General features: G+C 37.3%; 2 protein-coding genes across 2 annotated transcripts; both read right to left on the bottom strand.

Annotated features, from left to right (window-relative positions):
* Positions 1–331: 331 nt before the first annotated feature.
* Positions 332–3,305, bottom strand: LOC107094849 (ERC protein 2-like; the record flags this gene model as incomplete). The annotated part of the gene is made up of 2 exons (XM_015390711.1): positions 3,203–3,305; positions 332–1,438 (listed from the first exon to the last, which is right to left on the bottom strand). A coding segment is annotated over exon 2 (867 nt), but the record flags the coding sequence as incomplete, so codon positions are not given.
* A 4,360-nt stretch (positions 3,306–7,665) lies between these two features.
* Positions 7,666–11,247, bottom strand: LOC107094851 (toll-like receptor 7). The gene is made up of 3 exons (XM_015390713.1): positions 11,151–11,247; positions 7,961–10,930; positions 7,666–7,872 (listed from the first exon to the last, which is right to left on the bottom strand). Exons 1-3 carry the CDS (start codon positions 11,151–11,153, stop codon positions 7,666–7,668), a joined length of 3,180 nt encoding a protein of 1,059 aa, XP_015246199.1. The 5' UTR covers positions 11,154–11,247.
* Between the last annotated feature and the right edge of the window lie 3,127 nt (positions 11,248–14,374).

Below are 14,374 nucleotides of genomic sequence, written 5' to 3'. Positions count from 1 at the left end.
TATCTTGGTAGGTCTATAGTTCTGCCATAATCATTTTATTTTTATATGATACATTGAAAGGTGCTCAATGAAATGTTCAAAGATTAATTCCCAAATTGTGTTATGTTTCTATGGTCTCCATGATGCTGTTTGTTTCATTATATTCTGTAACAAGCCACTGATTGTGTGTAATATTTAACTTAGGAAGGCAAAATGATGTATTACATGTTGATTTAAAACCAACAATCCCAATAAAACACATTGAAGTTTAAAGTTGTAATGTGACAAAATGTGTAAAAGTTAAAGATGGATCAGTACTTCTTCAAGGTACTGTGGTTGTTTACTTTCTCACCTGTATATCTTCTTGGTTCACCCTGCATGGCTCCCTCAGAGCTGGTGTCCTTACTCCCTCTTCACGCCTACTCCCCTTGTCTCTCTTAACATCCGGGCTCCAGAAATTAACACTATTCGTGCCATAGCCTGTCTTTCCATCCCTTCCTCCGTCCAATTCTCTCCGGAGACTTTCATTTTCCCTCTGCAGATCCCTCAGCATAGCCTGGAGATCGTAAGTGGAAGCATCTCCTCGATCAGCTGAATCCACTGTTTGGGTGCATCTTCCTGACTGCCGGCGCAAACTGGAAGTTCCTGTGCAAACTACAGTTTGGTCTCCACATGAGTCTGATATGTGATGCATACCAGAGGCTGTGATGTTTGGGGTGCTTCCACTACCTATTGTGCGACTGCTGTAAGATGAGCGTTTGGTACTCCGGCCTAACGTCATGGTGCCTTTTGGGTACCCACCGGAAGGTTCCAAGGACTCCCGCTCACTGGGATACATGGTTCCAGAAGTGGCATATGCAGCACTTAGGGACTGGATGTTCTCCATGGACAGGGTTTTACCCCCCGGAGCTGTTGCTGAACCACGAGCTGAGCCTTTTTCTGCTGCTGATGTACTGATTTTGATTCTCGAACCCGGCTTTGAAGCTGCACCTTGTGCCCCGGTCAGTTTAGCTGCCGGTGGAGGCCCACCGCTTGACACAGAGCCAGGCTCAAGTCCTGAGCGGTACCCAGGACCTGATGTGACAGCCTGTTTGCCTTTTCCTTGTTTTGCAGACCTCTGAAAGCGTGATTGAGATGTGCTGCCATCGTTGTGCCCACTACTCTTTGCAGCAGCAGTCAGCTTGCTGTGTGAGGGCTTGGCTCTTATGTTTAAAGGCATAATTTTATTGTAAAATATAAAATCTGGAAGGAAATAGTTGATGGAATAAGAACAAGCAACAGGAATAATAAAGAGCACTTAATGGCCAAAACTTTTCACTAGTCCATATCCGACTGTGTAGAGACTGAGCTGGATTTAGTCTTCTTCGAAGAAAGAAGTGGAGACTGTTGGCAGTGGGGCTCCTAGAAACATTGGCAGGATGTCTTGTATTTTCAGCTATACTGTAGGACATCGTGAATTCTAGGCAGCAAAACGCAAGACAGACATACAGACAATACAGACATACAGAGAAATGCGAAGAAAATAGGAGATTAAAAATGATAAAACTAACATATCAATATCAATTTTCAGCTTATGCTTCAATAATTCATTTAAAAAGAGGATTAAAGTTGTCCATTCTACTTGACAACCTCAAGCGTAGTACCTCATTAGACTCTCTATTCCCAATATATACAAGCTGGGGGAACAGAATATCAAAATCAGAGGCAGAATACAGAAAACAATAAACTACTCTTAAATGCTACCTTATTGCATATGTATCCCCGGCTCAATGTCCAATAGCAAAAAACAGAATGGATGTGTATGTGTTTGACTATTTTAGCAACACAGAAAGCAATAAGTGAGATTATTGAAGAGGACCTGGACTTTTGTGTCAGCAGAAGTCTGACCAAAAGAGATAATATTGTGCACAATGCTATGGCCTCCGGAGACTGCAAAGAGAATTGAAGGACCACTTTCCATTAGCTCCCATCCCTCTGGGCCAATTGCAAATTCAAAGTCAAACTTTAAATGGAGTTATATTCTGGCATTAGCTAAATGCAGGAGACATAAAATAGGATTTAGGCCAAGTGTGTTCCTATTTGATTAAATCCGCATACAATAAAAATATCTTATCACTGTCTGTGTCGGTATAATATTTGGTGGTAACATAGAGGCTTGTTGGGTTTGATGCTTTAAAAAGCCAGATAATTCTAACAACAGAAAAAAAAATAGCCTAGGGGCATTTAAAGAAAGCTAACCCAGTTTGTTGGGAGAGCAGACATTGAGAACTGACTATAAAGCAGAGGCAAATCCAATTCATAATCCCTCCTCTGATCTAAGAGGATTGGGTGCTGGGAATCCCTGAACAGGATGCAACTGAGAGACTGGTTTGCTCTGCCTGTCAATCATAACCTGCCAGTCAATCCCTTATTTATTATGGCCTGGGACAATAGACAGAGTGTCCTGCATACAATGGAACCAGCAACCTTAAGGTGGGCCTTTAGACAGCAAGAGTGCAGATTTCATTGTCAGACAATGCAGAAATAAAATTTAAATATGAATTATAAAAAAAAAGAGAGAAGCACCTATAGTTTAGAGCTCATTCCTGTAGCTCTATTACTTTACCAAACATACTAAAATGGAGATTTTAGACGTGTATCGTTCATATGGTGATTAGATAGGTTTATGCAGCTGTGAGGCTATATATATAGATATATATATATATATATATATATATAACATCTCCAAACGGGAAAAATACGACCACAAAAGTGGTGAATTTTAAATCTTATTAAATCAGTTCACAAGTGCCTGCAGCTGAGTTAGGAGACAACCAGCTGTTGCTGCGGAGAGTCAGCGCGCTCACTGCAAAAACAGAGTTTAAAGGAATGACAATTTCCTTTGAATATTATTATCACCAATGAGTTTTAATGAGCAGTTTAACGCAGTTTAAAGCTGCATAAATGAACAAGAAGCGCATATAAGTGGAGCAGTGACCCTGCCTTTGACAAACACCGACACAGACGCCACAATCATTCTACTACGACCCCGGCATAAAGGATTAGATTGTTGCACAGATATGTGGCCGCACGAGTCCGAGCTTCTATCTTACATAAGAAATAATCTGTCAAGCAAACTGACCGCATTCAATTCAATTTTTCTATTAAAGCATCGTATTAACGGTCCCACCTTTAAAAACAAAAAGAAGTCCAGGAGCGCACTGAACGCACGGCTCCATCTTACCGGACAGGCAGCTCTCCATCACCGAGCAGTCCTGTTGGCCGTATCCCGTCCGACCTCAGCCTCCATGATCTCATCGGCTCAGCTGTGACCTGTCCTACGAGCGGGACCGCGTGGTTGTGCAAACCCAGCTGGCGCGTGCGCGAGCGATGGATGTGGTGGGGCAGCACGAGCTGGCAATGATTGGACGATTTAACTTCACACTCATTAATGCATTAATATGACGGAAAATATATGTATAATATTTATGAAACAATAAATCTGTTTCAGAATAGCATTTAAATATGGCAGGTCACAACATCTGTTTGATTCCAGCAGTATAATCTAACAGAATATAAAATACACTATAAAATACAATTAGTTAGCATTACTTTAAAAATGCATGCAAAAAATAGGCACAGGGAACTTTTAAGTAACTTTTAATAATTGCTTTTTATTCGTTCTAATACATGAGTAAAGCAATGAAGATAATCAAGTGGTATTTACTTAATAACCTAAATTAGATGTAATATTTACTAAATTATGACTACTAAGAATTATTTCTACTGTGCTGCTGAGTCAACAAATGCATAATTTTATGGATCAAAGTTGAGCCAACTTGAGATTTGTAAGTTATTTTTACTTGACAGTAATCTGAATTAATTGCTAGAAAAATAACAAACAAATTTCTCATAATTAAAGTATGGCTTGCCTCAGGTATCTACAAATAAATCAAAACCAGTGTCCTATTTTATAAAATGTCTGAACTACTCTCACAGTCTTGGTTCTGTTATGTTTTCTTTTGAGTATTCAGTTTTGCTTTGCTCTATGTTTTCTAGTTTTAGTGGTTTTATTATTATTTTGTTGTGTTTTCTGGTTATTTTTTAGTTCCTGTCACAGTTCTGGTTCTGTTATGTTTTATTTTGAGTATTCAGTTTGACTTTGCTCCATGTTTTCTAGTTTTAGTGGTTTGATTCTTATTTTGTTCTGTTTTCTGGTTATTTTCAGTTTCCAGGTTCTCTGCTGCCCTCTTGTGTTTACCTTTTTCCCTAGCTCCTTTCTTGTTCTGCTCTGTTCACACCTGCTCCCAATCTGCTCCGTAGACCGCTCTTTGTTTCAATCTCCCATAAATACTCACTCTGTGCAGTTCTTCAGCGCTGGTTCCTCGTCTAACTTCCTCCAACTCCGTCTCTCTGAGTCTTCCTCCTCGTGATTGTTTTCCCCCAGATGTCTCCTTGGTTTCTGGTTTGTTTGACTTTGTTTTCATATTAGATTTTTTGATTCCTGCCTCAGTTGTTTGTTAACTCTTCATTAAATCCACAAGAAACTCACCTCTGCCTCCCTGCCTCTGCGTTTGGGTCCACAAACCTCAACAAAATCCTGACAATTATCAGTAAAGTCGTAGGGAAGTCATATTTAAATGTCAAATCATTCTGGCTTAAACATGTATATAAATTTACTCTTTATCAGACCAAAATTTTGAAAATTTCTATTTAAAAAGAAATCCTGTCTTAAAATCTGTGTTGTGTTTTTTTGTGATCTTATGCAGGTCAGTTAGTTAAACATCAGCCTGTACACCTAAATTCGGCCAATCATATATTAACGTCATCTGTCAATCAAATTTTTCGGTCATAGCATCTTGATTCATATGTGGCAGCTGATTAACGCAACAGTTGAAATAATACCTTTAAATACTGTCATACTTTTAAACCTTTGTAACATGACTATACGTATGACCTTAGCAAAAAGCTGCTAATGAACATACTGTGAGGAAAATCCCACCAAAGCAGCTGAATGTTGAACATAAGTAGACTGAATGGTGAAAATGAGCCTTAAGGTCTTTTAACTAAATTTAAGCCTTAATGTTTTTATATTTATGGCAAACGGTATCTGCAGTTTTTTTATTTAAAGTTGAAGATTGAAGTAATTATGTTTTTCAGCATCAGAGTGAATCTGAGCAAAAAGATAAAAAAAAAAAGTAAATAAAGCTTTGAGATGACATAATCTTTAACTTAATCTAACCAGATGAGTGGGGTCATATCTGAAGGTCGTGGACAAAATATTGTCTTACAAGCCAACTTTCAGAAATCTGGCAAAGTAGTGCGGTCAACAGTCAAGATATAGGATACTGATTGTTCTTAAAAGGGGAGAAGGAATTCTAAAATACAGTGCATAGCTTATTCAACATAGTGCTGTGCCAGCTTAAGGGTGTGCATAAAGGATTTCTTCACCTATTTAACAGTCTTAAATTAAATTGTTTGTATATATACTATATATAGTATTTGAACTAAATTAAGGCAGATTATTTAAACATATAAAGACTTTAAGTACAGTGCACCTGTTGTGTTCACTGCTGTTCATTTAGCAGAAAATGTGTGAGAATAACAATTTATAGCCAGGAGTTTCACTCTCAGAAAAGATTTCCTGTAGGCAGATCATGAGACGAAAAGGTAAGTGGAGTTAGTGGACGTCATTGGGGAGAAATCTCACTGACTGTTGCTCTTCTATTTTAATATTTTATAAAACACAATGCTGGTACAGTTCTCACTAAAATTAGGGAGGGTTATGTCTTTTGTAGAATACTTATTTAAGTTACATCATCAGTCATTCATTACTAGTTTTTCTGCAACACGTTTTTATTTTAATAGACACATATATTTTCATATCAGTTGCGTTTATTTACCTTTTAACTTGGAAAGAGTTTGACTTTTGCTTTATTTGGCTAATGGGGATTTTGGTTTTTGATCTCTGTTACAAAATATTTAGGCTTTTCATTTCCTCACTATTAATGAGAAGTGAAACTATCAGAGAGGTGTGGGTGTTACGCAGGAATACCACAAAACTATACTCTTTTAATATTTATGAAATCAGGAAAGACAGTGTGACTTTTTTATAATTGTACCATAATGAAATGTAATTGTCTCCACTATACTAAGTGTAATATGCTGTTCAAATCCTGCTCCATAAGATTAAACATAACCCTGTAAAAATGAAAGCCGAAAACCATATATATATATATATATATATATATATATATATATATATATATATATATATATATATATATATATTTTTTTTTTATGAATCAGAACGAGATTTAACATTAATAGTGATATTTTGACATATTAGTGCAAATAATATTAACTAGAACAGTGACCCAGGTGATTACATATTGTGTATAACAGTGTAGTTTTATCAATCAATGAATTACCTAAGCCAGGCTATCACACCTGTCTTCAGTCTACCATGACAACCAATAACCGTATCAAGGAACATAGAAGTTATCTTCTAAACATACACACAGATTAGAAAAAGGAGTTTAATACCATTAATAAAACTGAGTCTTTAAAGCAGGAACAAATTGAAATGTGTGAATTCTACAATACAATCTTATATTTCCTCTATTATTTTTTTTCCTAATTTTTTTGTCACACCATATATAAATTTTATATGACAAGTAAATAATGAGTGATTATAAAATCCAATATTTGATAAGTGGAAAAAAAATATGCTTCTTGGCAAAAACCTTACAATGATTTATATGACATCAGGAAAAAATCCCAATCTATGTGGTTTAATACATGCACATAGTTTAAAAAAAAAGGTTCAGAAAAAGGGGGAGTGTTGCCCATTGGTTGGCGCAGTGCGCTTGTGCTCGGAGAAGGTTGCAAGTATCCGGTTTGATCCCCACAGCCTGCACTCTGAGGTTCTGAGCAAGACCTTTAACCTCACACTGCTCCTCGGGTGCCGCACAATGGCAGCTCACTGCTCCCCAAGGGGATGGGTCAAAATGCAGAGAGTAAATTTCATCACTGTGGGGCAATAAAGGGATTTACATTACATAAAAGTGATCACATACTATCAAACTAGTCAAATATGTAGGGAATGTTTAATTGACAGAACCATACAATGCACTTTCTAGTACAGAATTTGGAAGCACAAAGTCTCAACATGTTTTTGAACAAGGGTTAATTCACTGATGATTTTATTTAAACACCATTTTTCTTTTGAAAAGTAACACATTGTGAATTGTGTAGTTGCTAAAACAGGCAATGAAAATGTTTAAATCTAATCATTAAACTGTATCAAACCTAAACGTTACATTTATTCTTTAAAATATCCAATACCTCTGATTTAAACAATTCTAAAAAGAAAATGTATAATATCCCTCCACATAGATTTAAAGTGCTATAAGTTATTGTAAATACTTGATGACAGCGGGTGCTGCCAAGGCTGTAACAAACAATTTAAACAAAAATCAAAGAGCAATTATTTTTCCATACCATGCCAGGCTGGTCTTGATCACATGTTTATGTTACAACATTTTTTTTTATATATATTTTGTAGTTACACAGGGTATCTTTGTCTGATAATAAGTTAAATTTGATGATGTAAAACATAGGTGTGACTAGACAAGAAAAGCAAAGCAAAAATGTCAATAAGGGACTAAGTATTTCAAAAAGACTAAGTATTCAGTTAACAAATAATTATATAAAACTTTCACTCATGTTATTATCATAAAATTTCAGGTTGTCTGATGACAATGCCATTCTCATTTGATTCCAGAAGAGGGGTTGAGCTCTTGGGTTTCTCGGCCAGGACAACACGGACTTCCTGCACAGTCTTTTTCTCAGTTGAAGGTACTTCAGTTTCGGAAACATTTCATCCAACAGAACAAGCACAGCTGCATCAACCTGAAATGGAAAGTTTTGCAAATAATTTAGGGTTGCGAAAAGATGAAAATATCCACAGCATCAAAAAAGAGAGGGAAAAAAAAAACACCTTTTCATCCAGTAGTCTCTGCTGAACCATGAAGAAAGCCTGTCGTATCACACCGTTGACCATCTCAGTTCCATTTGGAGTTCTGGACAGTACAAACACAGTCTTCACACTGCTGTGAACAGCACTGTGTAGATTATCAATGCATGAAAGTCCAGGTATCCAGTCCCTCTCTTCCAAGCAGAGAGAAAATCTTCTGTGGCCAGAGGATTCCAAATTAACAGTGAGCTCATTGTAAACCCAGTCCCTCACGGAAGGATTCTTGGTGTCAAACACCACAAAAGCATCATAGTGATTCCCTTTATCCCCACCAGACAGCTGAGAGTAGCCTTTGAGTCCTGCCCAGAGCACCTGTAAGCAGTACCATACATCCCAGCCGTAGAGATGCTTCAGCAGTGGTAGAGCAGTAAAAGACAAAGCCAAAAAAGAGGAGATGAGGAAGGCTAAGCTACCATATATGTCCTGGCAGGAATGTTGATCTATAGACAGGAGAACCACTCCTTGTTGAGATAATGGATATCCACAGCGCACTTGTGTTGTCAGATGAGGAATGTTTACTGGAGTAGTCCGTAGGTATTCAGCAAACCATGAAGTATTGCAGTCACATTCAAATGGGTTCTCAGCCAGGGTAAGTGTCTGAAGGGCACTGCCATTATGAAAGGGCGCAGGGAGATGCTGATGGTTTAACTCTTTAATCTTATTGTTACTGAGATATAAATGCTGCAAAGACTTTGCTTCTTTGAAGAAATTCTCAGGAATTGAGGTGAGATGATTGTAACTTAGGTCCAGAGAGGAAAAATTGGCTCCAAATTGTATTTCCTGCTGAATCAAATTATTCAGTAAGTTGTGGCTTAGGTTTAGGTGACACAAATTGCTCAGAACTGAAATGTTTTGCCAGGGAAAACTCTTCAGGGAGTTGCTGCTGAGGCTGAGGCTCTGGAGGCTTTCCGGAAGGCTACTAAGCAAATCTGCTGTGATGGAAAACAGGTTATTGTTGGAAATATCCAAGAATTTTAGCTTTGTTAGGTTCTTAAAAAACTGACTGTATGTGTTGTAGCCTGCATTCCACATGATGTCCAGATGATTACCATTAAAGTAGAGGTACTGCAATGAACTGCTGATCAGCCTTTGATCTATGCGCATCCCAATGCCATTGTTAGCTAGACTCAGCAATTCCAGGTTAGACAGATTTCGAAGAAACTCAAAACGATGGCCCATGCCTCTCATCTTGAAGTGAAAGTCATTGTTACTGACATCTAATACCTTCAGTGTGGATTGAAGTTCTCTGAAAGCATCATCATGATAGAGATCCAGCCGATTGAAGGACATGTTAAGATAGACTAAATTTTTCATGTTCTTGAATTGCCCACCTTTCAATGTCTGACTCATGTAGTTGTAAGAAAGGTCTAAACAAACAGCATTTTCCATGCCAATAAATACTCTTTCATTGAGAGACAAAATATCATTTTGAGAGAGGTCAAACATGAGCTTACCCTCACAGTATTTTTTCTTAAAATGTATTAAGGATGGAATTTGACACTCACTGTCTTCAGTTGCTTTTGCCATATTAGATTGGTCAGATTGCCAGATGTTTCCCCTACTTGTTTCTTCTCTAACTGGTATAAATCGAGGAGTGTCTTGGAAATGACTCTGATACAAGTTCTGGTTCTGACAGCTGTCAGGTGCCACAGATCTAGATGATACAGAACAGCATGGAAGAAAATTTAGCATGTTTTGGGAGAGATCAATAGTGGTTAGAGACGGTAGCTGCTTCAGGGTAGTCAGATTGCACGAACTGATAAAGTTCATTCTCAGTTCTAGTGTTTTTAGATTTTTGAGTTGAGACAGAACGTCAAAACCTTCATTAGAAATAGTATGGAAAAAGTTTCCACTTAGCAAAAGATGTTGCAGACCAGATATATGTCCAATATAAGGAGAGAGATTCAGTTTTCCAAAAGTCATCTGTGGTTGATAGTTGTAGATGAGGCTTATCCAAGTGAGGCCTGTCAGCTCTCTAAAAAAGGTGCCATTTTGTATAGAAAATGCCAAGAGATTGTCAGAGATGTCCAGTCCCTTTAGGTTCTTTAGTGGCCTAAAAAGGCCATCAGGAAAAGTCTTTAGAGAATTCCCCCTTAGGCTCAGAAAGGTGATGGAGCTGTTTTTTGAATATAGTGAGTTTGGATGCAGTTGGAGAGGGCGATTTTGTGGACAAGGAAAGCAGGGTCTCGCCGCATGGTCACAGCGCTGACAGTTCCACTCCAAAGTCAGATTCTCGAGGGCGGTCAGGTTGGCAAATGCTCCATCTGGGACCTCAGTGATTGTATTTTCTCTTAAATCCAGAGCCTTTAGCGACGGCGGGAGCTCCTTAGGGACAGCAGTTACATTATTGTACCCTAATGTAAGTTTTTTTAGTTTAGGAAGCTCTTTAAAAACAGTTACATTTATGTAATAAGACTGGTTGCAGGGGTTAGCGTAATAGCAGTTTTTGGAAAGCAGCAGAATTTCAAGATTTGGAGCACTGATAGGGGTAAATATATTAAAGATGCAATTCTCCTGTAAGTCAAGAAAAAGCAAGCTTTCTGGTAATTGTGGTATAGATGTTAGGCTGTTTCCCGATAGATGTAGAGATGTCAGATTTCTAAGGTTCTTGAAGGCAAAGGGCTCAATTTCCATTTTGCATCCTTGCTGCTCAGGAAGTCGCAGTTGACCAGGTTGACAGTTGCCTGTTATTTTTAAAATTTTAAGGTTTGGGACACCTGCAAAAGCATGGTTTCTCACTACTTGTAACTTAGTGTAACTCAAATTGATTGACACCACAGAAGTAGCCTTCATGAACGGGATGTGTTCTATGGGTCGGCTAGAACAGTCCACTGTGGTGGAATTCACATCAGCATCACATGGAAAAAAATGGATATTAATGGTGCTTCCATACATCAGAAACTGACTCATGATGAGTAGAACTTTCTCCAGGGCCTGAAAAAGTGTAATGAATTTCAGTCATCTACAGCTCATAAAATAATGTGGAGACATGCAGATTAACTTAATAAAATCTATAATTACATTCAATAAACATTGCATGTAAGGCTTAAAGTCACTGCAAATACACATTTTCCTTTCCTAAAATTTAGGCAGTTCTGTGACTTAGAAAAGGGAAACAAAACATTTCTATGGGTGGAAAGTGAAGGTCACTTACCATATTAGATTGAGTAGATCTTAACTGAACAGCTTCAGAGACATTAGATAGTTATTAGTTATTCCACTTGAAGAGAACAGAGGTTGTGAATGGTCCGAAAGGCTTTGCAGTAAAGTGAAAACAGGTATGCAGAAGTGAAACTGTTCAGTCTAATAGGCCTCAGTCTGATGCAAAACATGTGACATAAAACAAATGGTGGGATATCAACAATAGATTTAACTCAAGCATTACAAAATTTAAAACAGTCCTTGTTAAAGAAGTTTTATGCAGTACCATATATGTATTTTTTTTACTTTCAGATGCTGACTTTGTCTAAGAGAAGATTGTTGGAGGATAGTTTTAAAGGCTAAGCAAAAAAAGACTGATGGCATACTTTTCTCTATTCTGGTCATTTGCAAATGACTATGCTTTTGTAACTGACCTAAATCAGGACAGTTTTCATGTATTTTCATGTCAGGCAAAAATAGAAAAGGTAATGTCTTTTTAAAGTGGTGTATGCAAACTTCTGTTTCTTTATGTAAATAAGCACCGCACTTTTGTAGTAGCTTCTTCTATGTGGTAACATGTTGTCCACGGTGACATGTTAAAAAGAAGATAAGGCACACGTAACAGCTGGGAAAATATACCACTTCCTCAACTGCTTATAAAAGGTCTCTCACAGTCTTAACACACGGACGCACAGTGTGGGAAGTTTGGCGGCTACAAGGCCTCTTGTGGCTGCTCAGGTATATGGCAGCCTTGCTAGAAGCTGTACTTGTGTCAAACACAGATAACAGAAATCTTGTTGGCAGTAAGTTTACACATTAGATGTAGACAAACAAAGATGTAACCAATGTTTCAACGTAACATGGGTATGCATGTTACATTGAATTGGGGCATTCAGTGATTTAAAGTCTTCCAAGTGTAAATGATAGCATACAGCATATAAGAGTATTTTTTTATATCTTAAATTGAGGCTGAATTTGGTCTTCTTTATATAGGGTTGGAATTTTTTTTCATACAAGATCGTAAATAAATAAAATTATGACCAAAATAATTCACACTCATAGCTGGATTACATTTTTTTATTATTTTCATTCAACCAACGGGCTTGTTTCAGACTAGAAATACAAAGTTTTCAAGGACAACCATAAAAACCGATGATTTAAATACAACTGAATTCATTATTTTCAAATTGCCATATTTTGAATGTATTTGATTACAGTTCACTTAAAATATAGCATGATTTATAACCACCTCACTGATCATGGAAACAATTGACATCACAGTAAAAAAATCCTTCTCATTGAAGCTGATAAGATTTTTGCATGTCACCAATTGGTAACTGATCTTTGGTGATTATTGCAAGTCAGAGTTTGGAAGGTCTTTGTGCTATCATCCTAATCTTAGGCACTGTCCAAAGTTTCAGATTCAAATGCAGACTCTGGTCTCTCCAAAATGTTAATACTACTTGCATTGGTACTTAGTCTGTCTTCACTTGCATAATGATTTGATTGAAAGCTCTGAGATTTACATGTTTTGCTAGAGCCGTGAGTAAAACATAGACTGTGACTATCAGATTTAAGATGTCCAAAAACAACCAAGAATCATAAACCCTAAAATTTCTATTCACTAAAAACAGTAAGATCACCATTGTGATTTTCCACAGCATGTGAATTCTACTTTGCCAATGACTTTCACCTTTAGAAGGAAATTTTGCAATTGCGTGAACAGGCTAAATGGCATATGAAAAGTAGACAGAGACCCAGTTATTTGGCAAGATATTTGGAGGAGACAAGGTAAAGCTTTCAAACTCTAAAAAAACATTGAAGCAAATATCAATCATGATGGAAACATCACAGTGTTTTGGTGGCTGCTGTACAGATAAATTTCACAAAAAGGATGAAAAAACAAAATGGTTAATCTCCTAAGGATTATACTTCATCTAAAATCCAGTTAGTTGTTGAAAATTGGAAATATTTAACTGTTAAAGCAGAACAACGACCATACATAGATTAAAAATCTGTTAGATGAAACAGGCTCACATTAAGGATGTCCTCATTATAATGACCTGAAGGACATATTAACATGTTTAAAAACTGGATTTGTCAACAAAAATCCTAATGCTGACGACTACTAAACGTAGGGATCAAGGTGTAAACTTTGACAAAAAAACGTCAATTTGCTTGTTTTTTTGTTGTTTTTTACTTTTACCCCTAAAAGTAACCAGGAAGTGCAACTATCTCTTTTCTCAGGGAGACCTGACAGAAAAAAGTATGACCAATTCTGTCTTTTTATATGTTAAGAGAGTGGTTAGTTGTATAATTATTCCACTCCAGGACAAAAAGAAATATTCATAAAAGCTTGAAACTATAATGTAAATAGGTCAGAATTAGGACAGCTGTACGTAGCCCTCTGACCACAAATGTTTTAGTATTAACACTGAAGTGGGAAACTATCATGAACCATTGTTTTCGAAAAAATAAAAAAATAAAATAAGAAAGGCAAACCTCGCTGCCTACCAAAGGCACCATAATCAGACAGATTTTGCATAATACTTAATAATACTCTTGGGTTTTGCTGAAGAAGTTCCATGAATCCTGATTATTGTTAGAAACTTGGGTAAACGTTCTTTAGAAATGAGTCTCCAGAAAATATCTACAAAATTAAAAAAAATAGCTAAATAAATTTACATCCATCCATCCTCATCCACTTATCCGAGGTCCATTCACAGGGGTAGCAGCTTCAATAGGCAGGCCCAGACGTTCCTCTCCCCAGCCACTTGGGCCAGCTCCTCCGCGGGAATCCCAAGTTGTTCCCAGGCCAGCAGAGAAACTTGCATTGAGGAACTCGCTTTAGGTGCCCAGAACACCTCACCAGGGAGTCCTGGAGGCATCCTAACAAGTTTTCCGAGCCACCTCAACTGGCTCCTCTTGAAGTGAAGGAGCAGAAGTTCTACTCTGACTCCTACCTAGATGACTGAGCTCCTCACCATATCTCTAAGGGAGAGCCCAGGCACAAGACGAAAAAAAACTAATTTTATCCGCTTATATCTGCGGTCTTCTTCTTTCGGTCATGAATTTACAATTACATTACTTACATGCACATATAACAAGTGAATGTGTACTATGGAGGAAAGTAATGTCATTTATTTTCTCTGAGGATTTGCCAATGCTTATCTAAAGCAGGTTTGCATTCAAGGACTTGTCTGTCACAGCAAAGCTTTTTATTATTATTTTATTAAG

This window comes from Cyprinodon variegatus, unplaced genomic scaffold (genome assembly GCF_000732505.1).
Source record: "Cyprinodon variegatus isolate N-32 unplaced genomic scaffold, C_variegatus-1.0 Scaffold509, whole genome shotgun sequence".
Lineage (NCBI taxonomy): Eukaryota > Metazoa > Chordata > Actinopteri > Cyprinodontiformes > Cyprinodontidae > Cyprinodon > Cyprinodon variegatus.
The sequence above is the reverse complement of the archived record's forward strand: the minus strand, read 5'-3'. Positions and strand labels throughout refer to the sequence as shown.